Source organism: Lampetra planeri, chromosome 10 (genome assembly GCF_965212315.1).
Source record: "Lampetra planeri chromosome 10, kcLamPlan1.2.h2, whole genome shotgun sequence".
NCBI lineage: Eukaryota > Metazoa > Chordata > Hyperoartia > Petromyzontiformes > Petromyzontidae > Lampetra > Lampetra planeri.
Genome location: NC_136116.1, coordinates 4,779,782 through 4,801,785, shown reverse-complemented (window position 1 = coordinate 4,801,785; position 22,004 = coordinate 4,779,782). Strand labels below are relative to the sequence as shown.

At 42.9% G+C, this 22,004-nt stretch overlaps 1 protein-coding gene across 8 annotated transcripts; it reads left to right on the top strand.

The window, feature by feature from the left end:
* The first annotated feature begins 704 nt into the window (after positions 1-704).
* TPK1 (thiamin pyrophosphokinase 1) lies at positions 705-16,439 on the top strand. Of its 8 annotated transcripts, none has more exons than XM_078598023.1 (10): positions 765-887; positions 2,755-2,861; positions 6,008-6,090; positions 9,354-9,431; positions 9,894-9,963; positions 11,008-11,080; positions 11,657-11,752; positions 12,321-12,467; positions 14,672-14,783; positions 15,409-16,439. In XM_078598023.1, exons 3-10 carry the CDS (start codon positions 6,048-6,050, stop codon positions 15,531-15,533), a joined length of 744 nt encoding a protein of 247 aa, XP_078454149.1. In that variant the 5' UTR covers positions 765-887; positions 2,755-2,861; positions 6,008-6,047; the 3' UTR covers positions 15,534-16,439. The 8 variants fall into 8 exon arrangements, with proteins under 8 accessions (XP_078454151.1, XP_078454146.1, XP_078454152.1 ...); XM_078598021.1 differs by having other exon boundaries at positions 805-906; XM_078598025.1 differs by lacking the exons at positions 765-887; positions 2,755-2,861 and adding an exon at positions 705-730.
* The last annotated feature ends 5,565 nt before the right edge of the window (positions 16,440-22,004 follow it).

Genomic DNA, 22,004 nt, shown 5'->3' with positions numbered 1-22,004 from the left:
CACGGGGTGACCAGCCCCTCCCCACTCAGTCCCACCCGTCCCACCCCCCACCCAGCCCCACCCTCCCCACCCTCCCCACCCAGCCCCTCCCACCCTCCCCTCCCCACCCAGCCCCTCCCTCCCCACCCAGCCCCTCCCACCCTCCCCTCCCCACCCAGCCCCTCCCTCCCCACCCAGCCCCTCCCACCCTCCACACCCAGCCCCTCCCACCCTCCCCTCCCCACCAAGCCCCACCCTCCCCACCCAGCCCTTCCCCACCCTCCCCTCCCCACCCAGCCCCTCCCCACCCTCCCCTCCCCACCCAGCCCCTCCCTCCCCACCCAGCCCCTCCCCACCCAGCCCCACCCCTCCCATCCCCCACCCAGCCCCACCCTACCCACCCAGCCCCACCCTACCCACCCAGCCCCACCCCTCCCATCCCCCACCCAGCCCCACCCTACCCACCCAGCCCCTCCTTACCCTCTCCACCCTCCCCAGCCAGCCCCTCCCCACCCTCCCCTCCACATCTAGCCCCACACTCCCCTTCCCACCCAGCCCCTCCCTCCCCACCCAGCCCCTCCCTGCACGACGGACGGACGGACACAATAATCCCCAATGGGCTGGTGTAACCAGGAGGTTCCTACCAGTATTAATCGGAATGCAAGACTCTGCTCAGTGAGCATGGCCAGGACTGAAGGGGGCGCCACAGCCTTGCAGGAAGTGATGTCTCTTCCTGGTGGCGGCGCTGCTGGTAATGCTGATGATTTGCTGTGTGCAAATGTATTGTGGGAAGCTGAAAGAGCCCTTCGGCTGAACCGCGGACAGACTGGGTTGGGCAAGCGCTCGATCTGCTGCCACGCAGCGACTCCATTGAGGCTATACGCGCAGTTCTTCCGCTGAGAAGCGTGGTGCGTTGTAGTGGTGGTGGTGAGTTGGTGGGTTGGTGGGTTTCTCTCCCAGACGCACAGTTTGCCTTCCACGGCTACGTGTTTGCCCTGTGCTTCGCGCATGCTATATCCAGTGTAGGTGTCGTAGGCAGTAGCGTCCCGGTGGACTGATGACAGTGTTGCTGCTGCCTCTGATAACGTGATGTGTAAGTCACAGCAGGAATTGAAAGTAAAAACTTTTTTTTTTCAAAGATTGATTTTAATTCAGTTCTGAAATGAGTAGGGGGTTTGACGTATAGCTGTTTTTTTCTCGTTGCATTGCAGTCTCAAACTTAGACTGCTGACCGGCAAAACAACTGTTTTGGTTGTGAACAATTACTTGTCTCTGTGTGTGGTCTGTGAAGAAGTTGCATGTACGTGTGCGGTAGTGAGATTTATAACGCGTTATTCAAAAGGGTCCCACGATTCCATGCGAACATTTTATACATATACACGGTGAAAGAGGTGTGGGTATTCATTAGTGTAATCATGGCGTGGCTTGTTTACTTGTGACCCAGGGTGTCAACCAGTTAGGGCTGTAATTTCAGATAGGGATAATTTGCCCACCTTTGCTGATAAGGGAGAAATGCTCATTCATTACTCATGATCTATCTGACTTTTTACATCCGTACGGGGACATGGTAACAACCGTTGCATTCACCTGTCATATATCCGTCAAACCGTTGAGTTATTCCACAAATGAGCCATCATTAAAACAAGAATACTTTACAAACCATGCGTGTTGGGATAATTCTGTTAGGTAGAACAATTCCAATGTATTACGTTAAGCAGCCATGGTATAATGTGTATTACAGAAGTCGTAGAATAGTTTTGCACTGACAGTGTTTCTTTTTATTGTAGCAATGCAACGAAGACTGGTAATGTGCAGCATCTATCACACTGTTTATTTTTACATTTTTATGATAATTATTTGACGTGACATTTGTCTTAAACACATGTGGAGAAGACGAGTATTCAAGTCGGGATATTCAATTATTCTTTTTTCTAAATCTTAAACAAATGACCTTGCATCCCTTTGTCAGGGTATATTTAGGTCATTGGCGTTGTTTGACCATACTTCACCATGCTGGTCAGTACTAGTTAGTGAAAGGGATGGGAGGATTGGGTAGGAGGACCTCGGTCAAATATCACTCGCCTACATATATTATTACCCATGCCCAGGAATCAAACTCAGGTAGCCGAAACTCATAACGCAGTGCACGAACCATTTCAGTGATACAGCTCCTCTATATCCGACAAAACACAATTCCCAGATATATCCTGGGGTTTGTTTTTTTACAATTTTACCGTTTCTTCTGCCAACCTATTAAACAAAAAGGGGGTGGCGGGTGGTGTCGAAATGTCTGCCAGCTTACGTGCACAAATGCTGACTGATGCGCCCCAATGCAGGTCTCCCGAGATGCATAATCACCTGGCAGAATGAGACACCTGGCGCACAGAGACACGAATCGGGGACCCAATCGCATGGAGCAAGTGTCCGCCTTGAGCCGAGGACCAGAAGTTCATCATCGTGCAGCAGGCTCTAATAATTTACCTCCTCCCATGCGCGAAAAAAAATTGGAATGTTAATATAAATAAATAACATGGCAAGACATCGCAGAGTAACAAAAAAGGGGCATGGAAAAAAAAACATGGTAATAATAAATAAAATACATTCTGTCGTTATGGAAGCCTTTGCACAAGCAATACGCCAAGTCTGCTGCTTAGAGATAGCTGCTTCATTAACTGTACGCTAACGGAAAAAGACATCAGTCAATAAATTATGTTTTTGTGTGGTTGTTCTCTCTCTCTCGTTCCGTGGCTGCTGGTTCATTAATGTGCCTTGCAGTGTTGACATAAGGCGGGCAGGCGTGCTGGCATGAGCAGTAGAACAGCTCCGCTTACTGGTGAAATGTGGGTTCGCAGTCCCCATGAGTAACTCACCTGAGAAACCAGGTGAGAGGCCATTAAGACTTGAGACTATCACAATAAAATTAAGGGAATGGTCTTATCAGTCATTAAAAAAGCAGTTGAAGATAAAACATTCTCATTCTTCATTGACACTGCCCACTATCAGAAGCATTGAGAAGTGGCGCAGTTGTTCACACACTTTACCACGTAGGCTTTCGCGACCAATATCCAAAATATAGGTTTGTTGGATTAGATCGCGTCTATCCCTCTATTTAATGAACAAAACAGGAGGATTTTTCCACAAATCAGGCTGTCGCCTGATGAAGCTAGTTCTAATTACTGGCGAAACGTCGTACTCAGATTGTAAATGTTGTGGATGTCCTCTCCAACACACCGGTGTGCTGTACTAGTAATGAATTGGCACGTTCTGTTTTCGTGACAAACCTTACTAATTGGCTGTGTCGGGTGGTGGCGCGGCTTAATGACATTTATGCGATCTAACCAAAAATACCTATATTATGGAGTTCACACACTGTGATGTCAACTTTTAACACACCTACTGAGGTTTTAGTCCCTGCTGAGACTGACATCAGTAGTGATGTCTGAAGCAGTCCTGGCCCTCTCTTTCACCAACCTACATTTAAGTGTAATTCGATTACCTCCAGGATTGAAGTAACATGGGAAGCCTTTCATATTGTCCAAATAGAGTCACGTTCATGTATTTCAAAGCTGTGGTTTAAAACACAACAAATCTTGTTTGCAAAAGAGACGTGTAAAAAATGAACAGGGAAGTAATCTTGTGGAGAAAACCTTGCGAGCAACAGATTTAACACCAAACTTTCAAATTCTCAATGTGCCCAAGCAAATACAGATTGGTAAATATGCAGTGCACGTTGCAGTATAAAACGATTGTAAAATCAAAGTGGAATAAAAAAAAATTGTTTCGAAACTAGAAATATACGTTATAATTATTTACATTCTAAATATGAATATGCTTTTAAGTAAAACAAATATAAAATTAACTCTCTATGACATACTGTAAAAGTAATATCGTATTTTTTTACAATAACTTATTGAACCAACACAACATAGTGTACACTCATGGAAGGGACATTAAACATATTCTCTTTCAACAAAGTCTACATCCATTTAGCTGCGCTTGTGCCAAAGTGGAACCAGAGCAAGCGTTCCTTGGTTTTCATCCAGCAGTAGTTTGACCAAGCATTGTATGTTTTCTATTGGTGAGCATAGATAGCTTGTGTTAGCTCTTTAAACTGTATCATGTTTCCACCGAAATTAATGTGACAACCGTTTGTTGCCACGTAAATGCGTTCCTCGTGTAACGCGCAAGTCAAATCGCGCTGTAAGAAGCCGATTTTCCCACAGACGTCACCTCAGAAATGTTAAGTTTAATTCCATCATTTTAGCCCTGGATATACAAAATGTGAATAATCTTAATACTTAATCATATTATTGATATTACATTATTATTCCAAACATTACTTAACGAGGAGTTTAGGAACAAATGACTAAGGTTAAAATATTACTCTTTACAAAGATAATTTAATCGGGAGTAATTTCGGGGGCTTCTTGAGGCTTCCGTGGGCAGCTTGCAGCAGCACACGTAATGCCCGTGACACTGGGCACCACCATAATGTGGTGAAGCCATCAGACATTTATATTGATTTTACTTTCAATTTCTAATAAACAAATTTAGAAATCTTATTTTTATTTTTTTCTTGAGCGCATAACTGCGAAACGCATAGCGTAAGTGTGAAGTATGTCCCTTAAAGATTAATCGTGTAACTGCGAATTCACGCGATGGGGGGGAGCGGCGTGTTACACGAGTGACGCCTTTCCTCTATTGACAACACCTTGTGCATTTTTTGGGCTAAAATTTCGTTTGTACAGACAAACGTGGTTTCAAAATAAACTTTTGGTAGGAAACTTAGAACAGCACACGCTGATGTCAGCAAACGCTTTAATGGAAACAGCGTTTCCGGATAAACGTTGGAAAAAAAAATAATACCGATTCCTTTTTTTTTATATGGCAGGCCGACTTCACGCATTTGTCGGGGTCCTAGTGTGCCCACTGAAGCATCTCATTGCACTTGAGTTTAATGTTGGCAAAAACAGCCCACGTGTGTTTATTTTAATGCTGTGTAGGTTTTCGGCTTTCTCGGGTTCACTGTGGGAACTGATGACCCCCCCGATGTTGCTCCACGTGCTGGGAGCACCAACTGTTCCATAAAAAAGCTCCCAGCATGTGGAGAAAAAACGTCAGACACCATGCCAAGCAACTCGCGGTACAACCCAAAAACATATCGGAGACCTATGCATCAAAAAAAACAATACAGCAACACGCTTTGTGTGTCTATCTTCAGCTAGATCAGGCATATAAAACAGGGCAATGCCTCTGCAAACGTCGGTGTGGTCATTTGCATATGCAGAATATGGGAGAATGGCATGCGTTCTTGCATTAGGACAGCTTACTACTTTGATAGGGAAGGAGCTCTCCGAAGAGGTCGTGCCACCATTGATTACTATGGCTTGCCGCTTTTATGAGGATTTACTGTATCATAAAGTCACACGCAACTTGCAATATCAAATTTAGGTCGCTCAATACTAATGTGTAATGCCCGGTGATTTGAATTAGGGGGTTTTATTTCAATTTTTTATTTTACGAACCAACATTACTTTGCAGTGATGGCAATTACATCGATGATGACGATAATGACAACGTAAATCACAGTGACAGCGTCAGACCGAGATCATGAGTTCTGGAAAGATAGCGAGGACGAGTAGTAGATTGACTCAAGACGAATGTGCTTTGCTCGTGGCTATGGATGCATCAAGTCAGGTGGTTGTGGAAATTTCGGTATAATGCAATTTTAAATGTTTGCATTAAACCATGGAATGACCTGATCAAATATGTGTCGTGAATCCTCCAACCCAACACAGCCAAACAAATTCAATTGTCTCACGAACAAGCATTTTAACGCACCAACTATTGTTGTTTCAGCTCACCGGTTGTTTCAGCTCACAAGTTTGGCCAAACCGAATAATTATCAATGACAATATTGACTACAAAAACCTGCTTGTTTCAGTACGATTGTTTGCAACATCGCTTAACTCCTGTCTGAACCGTATATTGGTGTCCCGTGTAACCGAGCCCAAACAACTGTGTTCAGGTGCTGGCAGTGAGAAGACGAAAGCTGTGCGCTGGGAGTCATGGAGCGGGAGTACCGGCCACTGGACTGTCTCCTGCATGCAGGTTCGCAACAAATGAACTTCCATGTGTGTGTGAGGAGCGGTGGCAATGTGGGGAGCAGTGGCAATGTGACTAGCACACTGTACTTCAATCCTGGCAACCCAAGTTCGATTTCTCCTCACTGCCAACATCGGTGATGAATATCTGAACTGGTCTGGGGCCTCCTCTAGGTCGACTCAGCCTTAAATAAGTACCTGGTGTGGTGTGTAAACATCAACACCGGGGAAACAAAGGCAATGGGGCGTGATTCTGCCCACCCATCCTTTCGTGTGCCAAGCTGGCCTTCAAAGGTGCTTGCCAACAGCACTTGCCACAAAATCTGTTAAGGCTATACCGGAATCTTTGTTTTTGTGCGGTAATTGAAACACATGCAGCCAATACCGTGTGAGTGTTTATGACCATGTGGATTATTAATACAAATTCAGCACACTGTAATACAAAACTAGTATTTTATACTCTTTGGTTCTTTCGGTAAAGTCACGTAAGTAGAAATAATACAATAAATCACGACGTTTCGGACGCAACACAAGCGCCCGTCTTCAGGTGAAAATCGCGATAGCCGCGATGTTTCGGTTAAGATCGGTAACACAGTGGTTAGCACGCTGCGGTATTGACCTCGATCATGGTCAACATCAGCGGTGAGCGAAATCTGAACCGGATGCTGTGCTCCGCCCGCCCCTTATCACCAGCCCTCACTCGCCTGCTTGGTGCAGTATGGTCAAATAACCCCCATGAACTGCACGGCATATGGGGTTGCCTTCATGTAGCAATGAATTGATAAAGGGCTGAGCATGTATGGGTTTTCCTCTTGTTCAGTTTTTCCAAGCAAACCCTTGCATCTGATTTCCTGCATGCCCACTCTAGAAACCCCTCTTTGCCTTTTTGAAGGGTGTAATGAGTGTACTATGTGCAGCAGTTCACCCTAATGTGATTGCTAAACAATTACCTCTGGAAAATAAAAAAAAATCGAAATTGTGTTAGAAATAAGGATAAAAGTAGTAGCATATAATTGCTTTGTTTTAGTGGGTCAAGTTATGTTCACGTGTAGTCTGAATATCCCACATACCTACACATATACAGCATGTGCCGTCGCATACACAGCATGTGTAAAATACTCATTACGTTTTATACTTTATACGGTCTCATTAAGAAGCATACTTTAATTAGCAGGTGTAAAATAATCCTAACGGCAAAACGTGATATATTCCTAAAACTCATACAATCGTCGCACATGGCGCTAAGGGCACAAACTCAAACTTCTCGTTGTACGATGCATCTCTCGTATATATATATGCTTCTGCAGAATTGAAATTGTATATTTGCACAGCAAAGAACTAAATAAATCAATTGGCGCAATACTCGGATATGTTGTCCTTTGTAAGACGGATGTCCCCTCCTCCAGTCTCGCAAGAGCAACGATGCATCATCTTTATGCAACATTGATGTTACCTTGGCATAGAGTCCATATCAGCACTCCAGTGCACGCACGCGCCCCGCACTCATATTTTCTTCCATTAATATGTATGCGACGAAAAGGAAGCACAGCTTATGATGTACGATCATGTTGCTCTTTGAGATAGTGTATCTGTTTGCACCACGTGTCGTCAGAGGCTTATTTGAGTTGCGCCGGAGACCGTATTTGTAGCCGCCTCCTTCATGCCTGTAAAGCATGCGTGACATTGATCGTGAGTGATGCCATGTCTGCTGACTTATTTTTATTCAGTGCTTAGGGCTCATTTATTTCTTGAACCTATACAATCTTATTTCTCAGAACAAAATATATCTATATCCACCAGTTAAATGTACATTTATTAATGCGGTACATTGCTACTACTTATTGACCTAAACATTTTAAACTGAAAAAATTCCGCAACAGTGCAGGGAATGCACGCATTTGCACACAAAGTGTATGCATTGTTTCTGTTTTGGCAGTAAAGTTTGGTTTGTTTTTAACGTAATTTTTGCAACGGTTAATAATATGTTTACTGAAACACTCCAAAATCCACTTGAGTTTCACTTGTACGGCTGAAGTAAATAATCCTAAATGAAGTGACTGGATTTTTTTTGGAGAAATTAAAACATTGCATGAACCAGAGAGACTTCTCCAACGCTCAATTCCAGGATTAAGACCTTAATTTTACCTCTGCCTATGACTCACTGCCTCTATATATAATAAATACACCCACTGTTCCCATACAACGTCTTAAGATTCGGTCGCATTTACATCCTATATCATAAATCCAAATGGTTATCCGGTTTTGACCGTGTTTTTACAGTTTGTGCAAAGGCGAGCAGGTCAGCATTTCTCCCATTAGAAGGTGACCTGCTGTCAGCAATTAGCTTATAGAAGAAAAATTGTTACGTCCCCAGAGCAATGTGTGTCGTAAATGTCTTCACAGTGGTGCAGTTGAACTCATTAAAATTACTTGGGTTCACAGAACCTGTTGGATATTTCTATTAAACAATTTAACACGAATATATCATTCCTGGCTGGCTTGAGACAATTTCCTTCCCTTAGGTCACCACTTACCAACAAACCAGCCAATCATCACTTTTCTGGTTGTGAGCACAACATGTTTCGGTTAGTCCGTGGGCTGTAGCAAAAATTAGTACCACCTAAGGTAGCAAGACTTTGGTTGTAATCATTTATTTATACGGCTAATGAGAGCGAGTTATTTTATAGGCCACTCATTTCAAATGGTTGTCACACAGTTCACTGTTATTGACCACATAAATAAGTTGGAACCAAATCAAAATCTTTATTTATACTGGAGGAATCTGATGAGCTATAAAGCTCTTTTTCACAGATGTCCAGTAGGGGTGCGTCAGAAAGTTTCAACAACAAACAATACAAAGTAAGCAAATCACTAGAAATACAAATTAAACTAAACTATTTTTATTTTTCTGAGTAAATTCTACTGAGCTATTAGCTTATTTTTTAGAAGCAACCTGGCCACAAATTATAGCTCAACGAATTTGCTTATGTGGAAATGTATAGCGGCCAAATCATCCAAATAATCTAAACGCGTGTTTATAAATGTGTAGGGGAAAACCCGGAGGACCCGGAGAAAATATGCACTGAGGTTCTGCCACCTCGGGTGGTACCAACAAGTGGAACATCTCATTTAGGCTCATGGACAATTCGTGGTCAGTTTCCAGAGGCTAAGACTGAAAGAAGACATGATTGCGCTCATTGCCGTGTCGTTTTGAAAACCGAGCCTGTGTGATCGTTAATCCATTTCTGCTGCATGTGTGTTCTGTTTCAGGCAGTGAGAAGCTGGGGCTCTTGATTCTAAACCAGCCGCTCGATGGACCAGAAAGGCTGCAGCTGCTTTGGAGCAAATGTGAGCGAGCTGAGCTTTCTGGGACTTCTCGCCCAGACACAGGCCATGGCAGATTTTAGCATATGGCCAATGACGCTTATGAACTGAAATGTCCATCTGTTATAATTATACCCTTTATAATTAGACCCCATAGCCTCCACCACAGGCCATCACTTCCTCTGATGTGTCCTTCCCATGCCTATTTTTTTAACACTCATTATATACTTGCGTATCTTCAGATACTGTAAAATAACTTTTATTAACCAGTGTAGACATAAACATATACTCGCAAGCATTTGAACCACGGAGATGGAGCAATGAAATCAGCCCATGTGCTGGTGCGAGATGGATTCTTGTATCGCATGACCACGAGAGATGGTGGTGGCCTTAATCCAGAAGTGAATTTTTCTCGGTTGCTGCTGAATATGATTATTTGTCGGCTTTGTCCTACCCACCATGTGTTTTTTTCTGCTGGTCCATCAGCTGTGATTCGAGCGTGCGCGGATGGAGGTGCGAATGCACTGTACAAGTGCATGGGTAACTCCCGTGACAGGTAAAGCCCCACGGTGAACCAGCGACTCTGACGTACAAGCAGGGCACGTCTTCAAATATGCCACGCCCACGTGCTACCCCTGTGCTCCCATGTGAGGCACCTATTGACTGCAATTAATGTCCATGTACAAACCTGTTTGTCGGTGCATTGCTGGATGAGGGCTCCTCTTCACGGCGTACAGCCCGCGAGGGTTGTTTGACGATGCCTCCATGCTGCTGGTCCATGCAAGTTGATGACGACGGGGGAAGTGCAGAACAGCAATGGATGTTTTTGTAGTGTAGTGGTATTTGCTGCCCACAAAGCATACTTGAACCATCTTTTGTGCACGGCGCTCACCCGTCTCGGTATTATCCCAGCTTAACCCAGCTTAGCTGAGCTTAAAAAGGTCTGTAGATATCGGGGCCATTCTGGGTGATTTGATCATAGGATTATCATTCATACAGAAAACATAATTTACAGCCCTTTGTCAATTTAGTGCTAGGTGAAGGGCTCACCATGCCATGTCTGTCTCGGGGGTTGTTTGACCATACTTAACCACGCTGGTCAGTGCGGGTTGGCGGAGAATAGTGCTCCGCACCAGTTCAAGTATTACAACTGATGCCAGCCGTGGACAGGAATCGGGTTTTCGAATCACTGTACTAACTGCTGCACTACACGTATCATTTTTATGTCCATTGTGGTTGTGCGGTACATTTTTTCAATTTATTTTAAAATGAATGAAAATCGAATGAAAACATATCTGAAATAGTATGTGAGTGCAGTGGAGGAATTTCTTCGATATTACAAATAACTTTTTCAAAACTCTCATCGGAATATATGGCTAAAAGCTGAATTGAAAATTAAAGGTAAAACCTAATTGATTTTAATACATATGAATCAGGTTAAGATATCCCTGTGCAATGAATTAAAATGTGCTTAAATATGTATAAAGTGCATATGCACTGCTGTTTCAGACACGTTTAGGCCACATTGATATCCAGTCAATCTTAAACTGCACGTCTAAGTAGCAGTGAGTCTGACGTTGAAATTATTTTGTGAATTAAGGTTTATCCCAGATTTCATCAGCGGAGATTTTGACTCAATCGAGAAAGCCGTCGAGGAGTACTACAAAGAAAAGGTAAGGGAGGGCATCAAATAAGGTGATACTATGGGGCAGGAGGTGGCAGGTGGGTCAGAGCTCAGAGCTCAGATGCGCGCCAAGCTGGCACTGTTGAAATTCTGAATTCAAATCCAGGCACTCGCCTGTGATGAAACCTGGTTCTCAAGTGTAGTGAGTTTATGGTCTCAGGCCAGTTACAAATGGCTGCACAAAAAAACCCATCATTAATTTTGGTTCTGTGTTAGTCATTTGGCTAATTTCCAGGTTTAAGAAACTAAAATGTCAGTTTGACTGGACTGTGTGATGTAAGGAACATGAATATCCTTTGGAGGAATAATTGTGCGTGGGAAAGTGCTGCCCCCTACTGTTTGCACATGAAGGGACCTCAGATGTAGCTCTGCGACATCTGATTCCATGGGCTGTTCTCGAACATAAATGGATACTTCATCTCATGGCATTACACTGATAGCACAATTGAGATACATTTGTGGGAAATGACAAGATTTTTTTTTTAATCCCATGCTCTGGGACAATACATAGTTTTTGGATTTTCAAAGCGCATGGAGGTATTTATGGCCGTGTTGGGCTCTACAGGGCAGTGACTTCATTAAGACTCCTGACCAAGACCACACGGACTTTACCAAGGCTCTGCAGCTTCTCCTGCAGCGAGCCCGTGACCACAATACAAAGGTGACACTGCCCAGTCCACACATTGCTCATGCTCACATTTTCTCTGCCAGATCATTACTGACCATTGCACATGCTGAATCTTATTTCCAAGCGTAGGTTAGCTGATATTTTATATTTAATGTTGGTAGACGGCCTTACCGAACTATATATATACTTCACATTCAGAATCTTAATTTAGCCTGGAGGAATTCTGAGAAACTATTTAAGAGAACGAGTCATCGGTAGAACAGAAAAGTGTTGAGCCTCGGTGAACAAAAGAGAGTAAACGGCACAGGTGGCGAGGAAGAAGAGAAATCGCAACCCCCCTCTGAGCAAAGGTTCACTGGGGGCTTCAATTGAACGACATGGCTGTTGGAGTAGAGAGTACATGAAATGAAGCAGAATAAGATGAAAAGGAAGAGTTTGGTATGGATGAATCTATAGAAGACATTTAAAATATACATATTAAATGCGGAGTCATTGGAGAGATCTAAATATTGTACAATTCTATTCCAAATAATAATAATCAATTACCCGTGATCATAATAAAATACAACACTGTGATGCGATTGCCATTTGTGCTGTGCAGATCGACATGGTGGTGACTCTGGGTGGACTGAGCGGTCGTTTTGACCAGATCTTGGCGAGCGTGAACACCTTGTACCATGCACGGCCCCTCACCAACCTGCCCGTCTATGTCATACACGGCTCCTCGCTCATCTGCCTGCTCCGGGAGGTAGGGTTGCCACTTATGAGATACAAAAAAAAATCGGCACACAGCATGGGAAGAAGATTGTCTCACAATGCCAGAAAAGGAATGGTATGTTGCTACATAAATGGCAAAACCAGGACTTGTATTGTCCCAGAAGACAAACAGATTTCCCAGGACAGCTACCTCAAAAAGAGGACAAATTTGGGAAAACCAGGACATGTGGCAACCTTAACGGGAAGTAGGTGCACAATTGTAATAAGTTGCAATCGTAAACAATTTTGGAGATTAATACAATATTCCGTACGATATGATATAGCTGTATATAACATCTTGATTTGAAGCTTTCGTGACTGCAGGAATCCATACTCTTTGGTTCTTTCGGTAAAGTCACGTGGGTAGAAATCAAATAAAACAAAATCACGACGTTTCGATCGCAACACAAGCGACCGTGACTTTACCGAAAGAACCAAAGAGTATTTATATAACATCTACACCACATCTCAAGATGCTGTCCAGAGAAAAACAGCACATATAGTTTATAGATGGAGTCAGTAACAGAGGTAAAAATTTAGGTCTTAATCCTGGGCATAAACAGAGGCACAGATGCCTGGGGGAAGGGAGTTCCAGGTAAACATTTGAATATACAGTAAAATGTAATGACGTGGCCTAATCCAAAAATCAATTGTGAAACATATCAGCTTTGAAAACTAACTGGTAGTGTTGGTAAGGTCTATTAGAAACTATAAATAAATCGTTATTATATGTAAGTGCAAGATATTGAATGATTTAATGACTCATCACTAAGATGCATAATTTATAAATGTGTATGCATTTATTTATCCAATTGTATTTTCACAAAATATCTTCTAACGTTGCTGTGAATAACTTTGGTAAACTGTATCTCCTTGCCAAATAATAGCGCATGGGCCAATGATGATTAAGAATATGAGAAAAGGTAAGCAAGTCATGAACATCTTCTTGGTTATGGGAACCTCATTTGCCAGTAAAAATATGATAATTGTTTTTTTACCCTTCTATCTGGCAACAAAACTGACACCTTTTTACAAGGAGTCATGTTTGCATAGACCGCAATACCTGCAGTCATAATACAAACAAAAGACATAACTCTGATAATGTGCACTGTCCATATTTTTACTGGCAAATGAGGTTCCCATAGTGTAGATGCTTGCCCCGAGCTCTCATACTCTGATGGTGCATTGTCTTTGAGTTGTGCGCCTTTTGGCGTCATTTGGTCCAACCCATGTGAGACTAGGCTCTAAGGAAAGCTGTCTCGGGTGTGGACCAATCAACTTCAAGGACAGTGCACATTATCAGAGTTATGTCTTTTGTTTGTATTATGACTGCAGGTATTGCGGTCTATGCAAACATGACTCCTTGTAAAAAGGTGTCAGTTTTGTTGCCAGATAGAAGGGTAAAAAACCAATTATCATCTTCTTGGTTCTTTCGGTAAAGTCACGTAGAAGAGAAATAATGAAATAATAAAAATAAAACATAATAAAATACAATTCTCACGACGTTTCGGCCACAACACAAGCAGCCGTCCTCAGGTGAAGACGATGTCTTTCCGACAGCCCTGTTCTTCACCTGAGGACGGCTGCTTGCGTTGTGGCCGAAACGTTGTGAGAATTGTATTTTATTATGTTTTATTTTTTTTCCCTTCTACGTGACTTTACCGAAAGAACCAAGAAGATGAATCCCTGCAGTCATGAAAGCTTTAAATCGAAAAAAAGTCATGAACAGTTTAATAAATAATATATATAAAGTACAAATCGCACAAGTGCATAATGTCCTGCCGATTTTTCAACACGAAATGGAAGCTAGGGCAAGGCAGCAAAACAGTGACAAAAACAGTCCCAGACACACCAAAACAACACAGAATCCCTCAAAAAAATTGCACATTAAAATAGAACTATCGATACACAGGTAAGGATCAATGTTACAAATCACATTTGCAAAATGTGGTTCTATGCAGTGCCAATGTTCTGCTTCAGGATGTGTTTGAAGGAATATTTACGATGCTAAGGGGTGGGAAACAAGGTTGTTCCAAAATGTTGGTGCAACAGCAAAGGCTTTGTCACCTATTCCAAGTCTTGTTCTAGAGAAACATTAAAATATTGTTTTTATTCGTGCCTTCTAATAAAATCACAGCAATTCCATATTGTGCAAAAGTATTTTTTTCCCCTCTCATGCGCATTTCCCTGTTGAAGGGCAAAAGTACAATCCGTGTGGACAAGGATCTACAGGGGTCGTGGTGTGGCCTCATTCCGGTGGGAGAACCATGCCACCACGTCACCACCTCCGGCCTCAAGTGGAACCTGAGTAGGTCACACCACTCGCCAATCGAGGTTGGGGCTGGCCTTGACCTCCAGCTGAGTCTCCAAGGCATTTAGCGTAAAATTTAATATCAAATTAATCTTCGAAAGAATGAGGTCAGCAGCATCCGAGGGTAGTATTCGACCTTTTCAGCTGGAATTAAATGGTTATTTTTTCAGTTAATTTGATGCTTTCATTCATGATCTCAATACCAATTGTTGACTTTTAACACGTAGAAATAACTGTATTCCGATCATTACTCTACTTTTCATAAGTAGAACATGTCACAAAACACTTTGCAGGATTTATCCATCCGTTTTTTTAAAACATTGAATAAACACGTCCATGTAAGTTGTTACAACCCACCCATTAACGGAAATGTTGACATAGTAAATACTAAAATATGGCCTTTATTTTATCTGGCATAAATATAACGTGTTAAGATGTTCAGATAAAAAGCAGAAACCATTTTTATCTTGACATTTTTATCTTGACACTGGTGAAAAGGGTTCCCATGGTTATGAAAATGTTGACATTTGCTCCATTTGTATGTTCCCAGTTTGCACATTACATAATGTCCCAGCTGAATAAGTACATTTAATGATTCTTAATGAGCTGTGTTTTATTCCAGGCGACGCTCAGCTGAAATTTGGTACGCTTGTGAGCACGTCAAACAAGATGGATGAAAGTGGAGTGGTCACTGTTGAAACCGATGCTCCCTTGGTGTGGACCATGGAAGTGCCTGGGCTTAAGTAGCATCTGTTTACCTTCGTCATGATCATTATAAGCCATGGTCCATCTACTGCTGGAGGAAGGCCTTCCAAAGCTGCTGCCATCTCTTACGATCCTGCGATGTCAGGGTTTTGGGGAAAGATATTCAACCGTACTTTCGTTCATCTTATTTCAGTGAAAAATAATTGACTGTTGATTTGTTCGTTTTAAATGTTGTTTTAAAACATTTGGATACTTTTTATCTTCAATGAAATGCAAATAAGCTTAGATACGGACGAAATGTCACGCATTCTACCTATGGAGTTCATATCATAAAGGGCTGGGTTTTATACTAGAAGGTGCTGTGAATGGTTAAACGTCTCCTGAAGCTGCTGTGCCTTAATTACAGTTTTTGCCATGTGTGCACCTAAGTACACCCTCAAGCTTTAAGGTTATTGAATGAGTCCTTTAAGGATAAGTAGTTCAAAATAAATAATGAATATGGTATATACAATGCATATCGATAATGCAGTATTACCAATTACTAATATGAGCCAAGAATGTATGTGCGTAACGCGCGTTATGTCACTCCACGTCGACCAGCCCCCCTCAATAATAATCATGAACAAGTGACGTCACTCCGCATGAAGGTGGAGCGGAAACGAAAATTTGTTTACGCAAATTAGCTTTAATTTTGGCCTTTCTTTATGGAAAGTAAAGCGAATAAAGAAATCAACGCAGCAACTAATATAACGAGCCAATCGAGGCTTAGTGTCCCACACGTGACGTCACTCCAGATGCACCCCCCCCCCCCCTCATTATTATTCACGTGTGCCTGGATTCTTTGACTAACGCAGAAGGTCGAGCGGTTATGATAATTTTTTTACGCAAATTCGCTTTTGATTTTACGTATCTTTATAGAAAGTGAAGGCAATAAATAATTCAACGCCGCATCAGTGCATTTGGTGCCTTTATTTATTTCTTCAGCACGTCCTACCAAAAGGTTAAGTCGACTTTAAGCTTCCAAATTATGCTACAATAAACATTTCTCTGCTACTTTGCAGACACTGTATCGAATTCCAATTGTTTTCAACCCCAGCGAGCGAAAGCGGAAGATAGTAAGTATCAGAGCAGTGAATGGGAAGTAATTGAACGTCCGTTTAATACAGTGCTACTGTGACATAATGTCAGGTGTTTTATGACTTTATTGCGTGCAACAACCACTGCCATTAATGCAGTGCTGCGGTCAAATGCTGCGAGGTGTTTTATGACTTCCTTTTGTGCAACATTCAGTGCCATTAATACAGTGCTACAGTGAAATGCAGTGAAGTGTTTGATATTCTTTTTTTCAATATTCCCTGCCATTACATTTAGACAAGATAAAATTATACTCTGATCAATTTATTCGTAACTCTAATGCTTCTCTTTGCTCTTCGTTGTTTGCTAAGTTACTTCAGACAGTATCAACACTCTACTTTCTTCACTCTTCGCTATCAAGCGTCCATCGGTGAAGATTAATTTGTCAGTTAACAGCTTCATGTGATTTAAAAACAGTGCTAAAGTGAAGTTACGGGGTTTTTTTTACTATACAGCCTTCATCCCGAGAATCGACCTTGCTCCAAGTGATGTCACTTTTTCGTACTGAAACGACGACAAATTTCGATCATTTCTGCGTAAGCTATGACGGTCAACAAGTCGCAGGGTCACACTTTTTAAAATTTGGGTATTTATCTCAATGAACCCGTATTTTCCCATGGCCAGTTGTACGTGCCTCTGTCTAGATCTAAATATCCTCAGCGGATCAAAGTCTTCATCAAAGATAGCCAACTGCAGGGAAACCTTTTGAACAGTGATAAGAGATTCACACAAAATATCGTATACTAATAAATCTTCCAAAGTCCTTAATTTCATTTAATAAGTAAAGGACATTTTATTTTTGTGCTACATTTCCTAATAAAATTAACAATCACAATAAAACGTTCATTAACATCTTTAATATTACAGCTTCCGTCCTAGAACGGACTAACAAGCTAGTTACTAATATAATGAGCCAAGAATGTGTGTCCCTTGTATGACGTCACTCCATATGAGCCCCCCCCTCAATAATCATGAGCAGGTGACGTCACTCCACATGCCGCACCCCTCCCCAATAACCATGAGGGGGTGACGTCTCTCCACATGCCGCACCCCTCCCCAATAACCATGAGGGGGGTGACGTAACTCCACATGCCGCACCCCTACCCAATAACCATTAGCGGGTGACGTCACTCCACATGGGGCAACCCCAAATAATAATCATGAGCTGAACAATTTTTCTATTTAATGTTTCAGATTTACTGCAATATACACCCGCCCGTGGACGGGCAAACAAGCTCGTTATAATATTGCTCTCAGATGTGGTATTAGATTGTCCAGCTTGTTTTGGGGCATTGTCTGACATTTTCATTGCATGCTGGAAGCTTCTTCAGTTTTTAATTGCCTCTCAAATTTTTTTTTACATATTTCTTTGTTAATGATTTCTATTGATCCATACACGGCAGCGGGGGAATGTTCAATTTCCGTGACAGGTGGGTGGTGCATAGTGGGATAGGCGGCTCGGACAGACAACCAACGTGGACGTCAGTGGCGGGCCGTGTATTTTACACCAAGGCCTTCAGTGCTATCCTCCCGCAATTAAACCTCCATCGAATAACCTCATCACGACCCTTGGGCTATAGGCTATTGTCATTCGACAAAACCACCCCATATTCACAGTGACAGTCACCTTTATTGAGTGGAATAAAGTGATTTAACACGAGGCTCAACACCTATGGGAGTTAAAATACACTAATTGCAGAGACATGAATACATGGTGACTGAAACCATCAAGGATGTACCACTATTACGCAGTATGACAGGATGCTGCATCACAAATAGACATCGCATTGCCCAAATCAATGTCATTACCAAAGAAACAAGAACAACCTCACAACCAGTCACATTTACTCATACGACCAAGCAAGCAAAAATACCGTAAAACACAAATAACACAATCAGGATTCAACAGGCTTCCCCACAGATTCCAGCTAAGCTGCTGGGCCTGCACATGTCACCATGCACATTCAAAGGCACAGCCAGGCCATTGAATCTGAACATTATTCACACCAGCAGCAACGATCTAAAGAAAGCAAAAATAAATAGCTGGGACAGGGCTGCTAGCTGCGGGGTTGGTCGACCCTTCCTCTAAATTCCCAGCTTTTCTTTAAAGGTCCTTCTCGAAAAAGGCTTTGCCAGTAAAACTTCCACCAAATACATTTCTTCTCCTTCAGCAATTGTACGTTTAAAAAACAACAGGGCTAAGTAAAAATCTCAACAAAAAATCTAAAAGCACTACATCTAAAAATCTAAACGTCACAAAAGAAAGTTTAAATACATATTAGGTGATGCTACATTACGTGCTAGCTAGTTTTACTTCAGTTAGCTAACTGGCCCTCCGATCATGCCACACGAAAAATGCTGACGTCGACGGCTAGGCCAGCTAGAAGGCTCCGGCGTGTCAAAGAACACGCGCAACATGGCAAACTCGAAATCTGATTGGTTAAAGAATATGACAACAACATCGTCGCCAGTTGCTTCAATAGCAGAGGGGATTCACTCGAAATTCTGAAGGCCTCCGGGTAGATTTTTCACCCGGAAATACATATAGCATTAATTAAAATGTATATTCTTATATATAAAAGGGAAATTTGTGAATATGTGTGTCTGTTCTAAATGTTGAGCATACTTCCCGACATGCAACAAATTAGAAATTTGGCATGTGTATAGTTTCCAGGCTGTACACAATGCAAAACGTATAAAAATAGACTTTTGTTTTTTTTGGGGGGGGGGCACAATAATGGATATAATATATTACACGACAAGTGAACGGTGACGTCACATCTTTGATGTCACCCGCATGCGGTAGCGTCACGCAGTGTGCCTGCTGACGTCACGCATCCCCCCCCCCCCCACCTTATTAATCCAAGACAAGAATCCACCAAGTCCCGGGCGAAGCCGGGTAGTAAAGCTAGTTAAACTATACAAGATATAATTGTCTGATTCTGACAATCTCTAGGCCAGCGGAGAAGGCCTTGCTGTCCCTGGCAGCCTGCCTCTGGTGGACGTGAAGGACCGTAGCATTTACATGGCATGTGCGTCAGATCCCTCCGGGGAAGGAAGGGGAAAGAGGGCGGGGGGACACATCCTGCGGAGGGAGCTGGTAGGAACGTTGGGTTGCTCGGTCAATGGCCAGGGTCAACGGCGGCGTGGTGTATTCCGCAAATATGCCCGACTGTGAGGGCGGGCACCATCTGGCGTGAGTAGGTTAAACGTTGAGTTTTATAAGGGCACCACGGGGTGACCAGCCCCTCCCCACCCAGCCCCACCCCTCCCAGCCCCTCCCCACCCAGCCCCTCCCCACCCAGCCCCTCCCCACCCTCCCCTCCCCACCCAGCCCCTCCCCACCCTCCCCACCCTCCCCTCTCCACGCAGCCCCACTCCTCCCATTTTTGGATGCACGACGGACGGACGGACATAATAATCCCCTGTGGGCTGGTGTAACCAGGAGGTTCCTACCAGTATAACAAATGCATCTAAGTACAGTAACTGAATTAAATTACTGAAGAATCTTCTTATCACGTGAAGCAAAACTTCGGACGTCATGCAGGACAATACATTACGACCCGGAGACACATCGGAAAGCTGGATAGCTCGACTGAATACAAAGCAGTAGTACCTGTAAATGTGACATTGATATCCAGTCTAGGTTATAAATATATAACGGTGCATTCATGAGCGCTGCCTTATAATTTATACCTATACAGCAGACTAGCACTTCAGACAATGACTCTTCAACAGGGAGAATAGGTATTTGTAATATTATGACTTCAACTGAAGTGGTGTTCATAACAGCGATTGTGAGTTGCACTTTTGCCTGTGCTTGTTTGCCATTGCCAAGGTAGTCCCTTAAGTGATAATTCATCTTCGGCTATGATCTTGAGGATCACCATTTTCATAAACGAAACCCTTCGACATGCACTGTCTCATTCGTGCGCTCAGGTACTTTACTGTGAGAGCCAAGAGGAGAGTGGGAGCAGAGTGGTTGGGAGAAACGTCATGGCAATAAATCTATATTGAACTTCTTTCGCACCGTACATAGCCAACCGTCCTAATCGGAGGTTCGGGGGAAGGACAACAAGCTAAACACAAAAAGCAGTTCTAAATAGTGCCCAGCGTAAAGTATGGGTAAAATAGCCACAGGTCACCTGGGCTGGAGACCACTTTCATTTTCCCATAATAAATGTTCTATAATGATGTCTGAATTCCAGAACAAGTGCTGTGTGCGTTTCATGGCTGGTTGTTTGGTTGCTAAGGAAGCAAACCTTATGTAGCCTGTGAAGACGTTCCTTTATTTGAAGAACAAGCACAACAGTACTTATTCAATTGTCTCTTGTGCCAAGGTTTAATTATTCCAATTGATTCCGTGTGTGTGTGGCAGTTCCGCAGAATGTGACATGTAAGGCTTTTCTTTAGACGAATTTATGTTTAAAAAATTGGTGTAATTGCATCTTACGGTCAATTGTGCCGTTAACTAAAGCAATAACGGTGTATATGCATTTCCACAGCTGTTCAAACCCAGCACTTACCTGCATCACTTCCAACTGTAAAGGTGGTCGCATAAACCCCTTCACTTGACAGCAAAGGTGGCTCGTAGGGTGATCAACATTTGAGCCTTTCATGTTGCGGTGAGAGAATTGGATAGGGAGTGGGCTTGTTTTGTGTTCTCAATGCCATGCACCAAAAGCTATCGGTATATAAAATAACAAGGGTTTTGATTATGTTATTTTGTCTAAAACTGTCATCTTCAAGACATCGCCATGATTTGTTCATTTTTTTATTTTAAGCCTTTTGTCTTCGTAAGATCAATTGTGCATTTTTACGATCAAATAAAATCATATACAAATTATGCATGTTTTGCAGGTTTTAATTGCATTTCACCTTTTAGCCTGTGGCCATGCAACCCAAACTATGGGCTGTATAGTAAACCCTGTTGTCTGTACTCCTTCGATAGAGAAGCAAAACTACAAAACTCTCCTAATGCCCTCTTGTGGCGAGCAGACCTCGACATTGGCATTTGTGTGAACTACTTTGCTAGTATCAGTCAAACTTGGGAAGTTGGTCATAACGTGTTAAACTATTGCATAATACTTTAATATATGTAACAACACTTCTATTAACGTACAATACACCCCTAAAATACACCCCTTACGGCGCCCTACCACCCATGATAATTGGAGCCCCTCCCCTGACTCCTACTCATTCCAGCCCCTCCCCTCCCTCCTACTCATCCCAGCCCCTCCCCTCCCTCCTACTCATGCCAGCCCCTCCCCTCCCTCCGACTCATCCTAGCCCCTCCCTCCTACTCAACCCAGCCCCTCCCCTCCCTCCTACTCATTCCAGCCCCTCCCCTCCCTCCTACTCATCCCAGCCCCTCCCCTC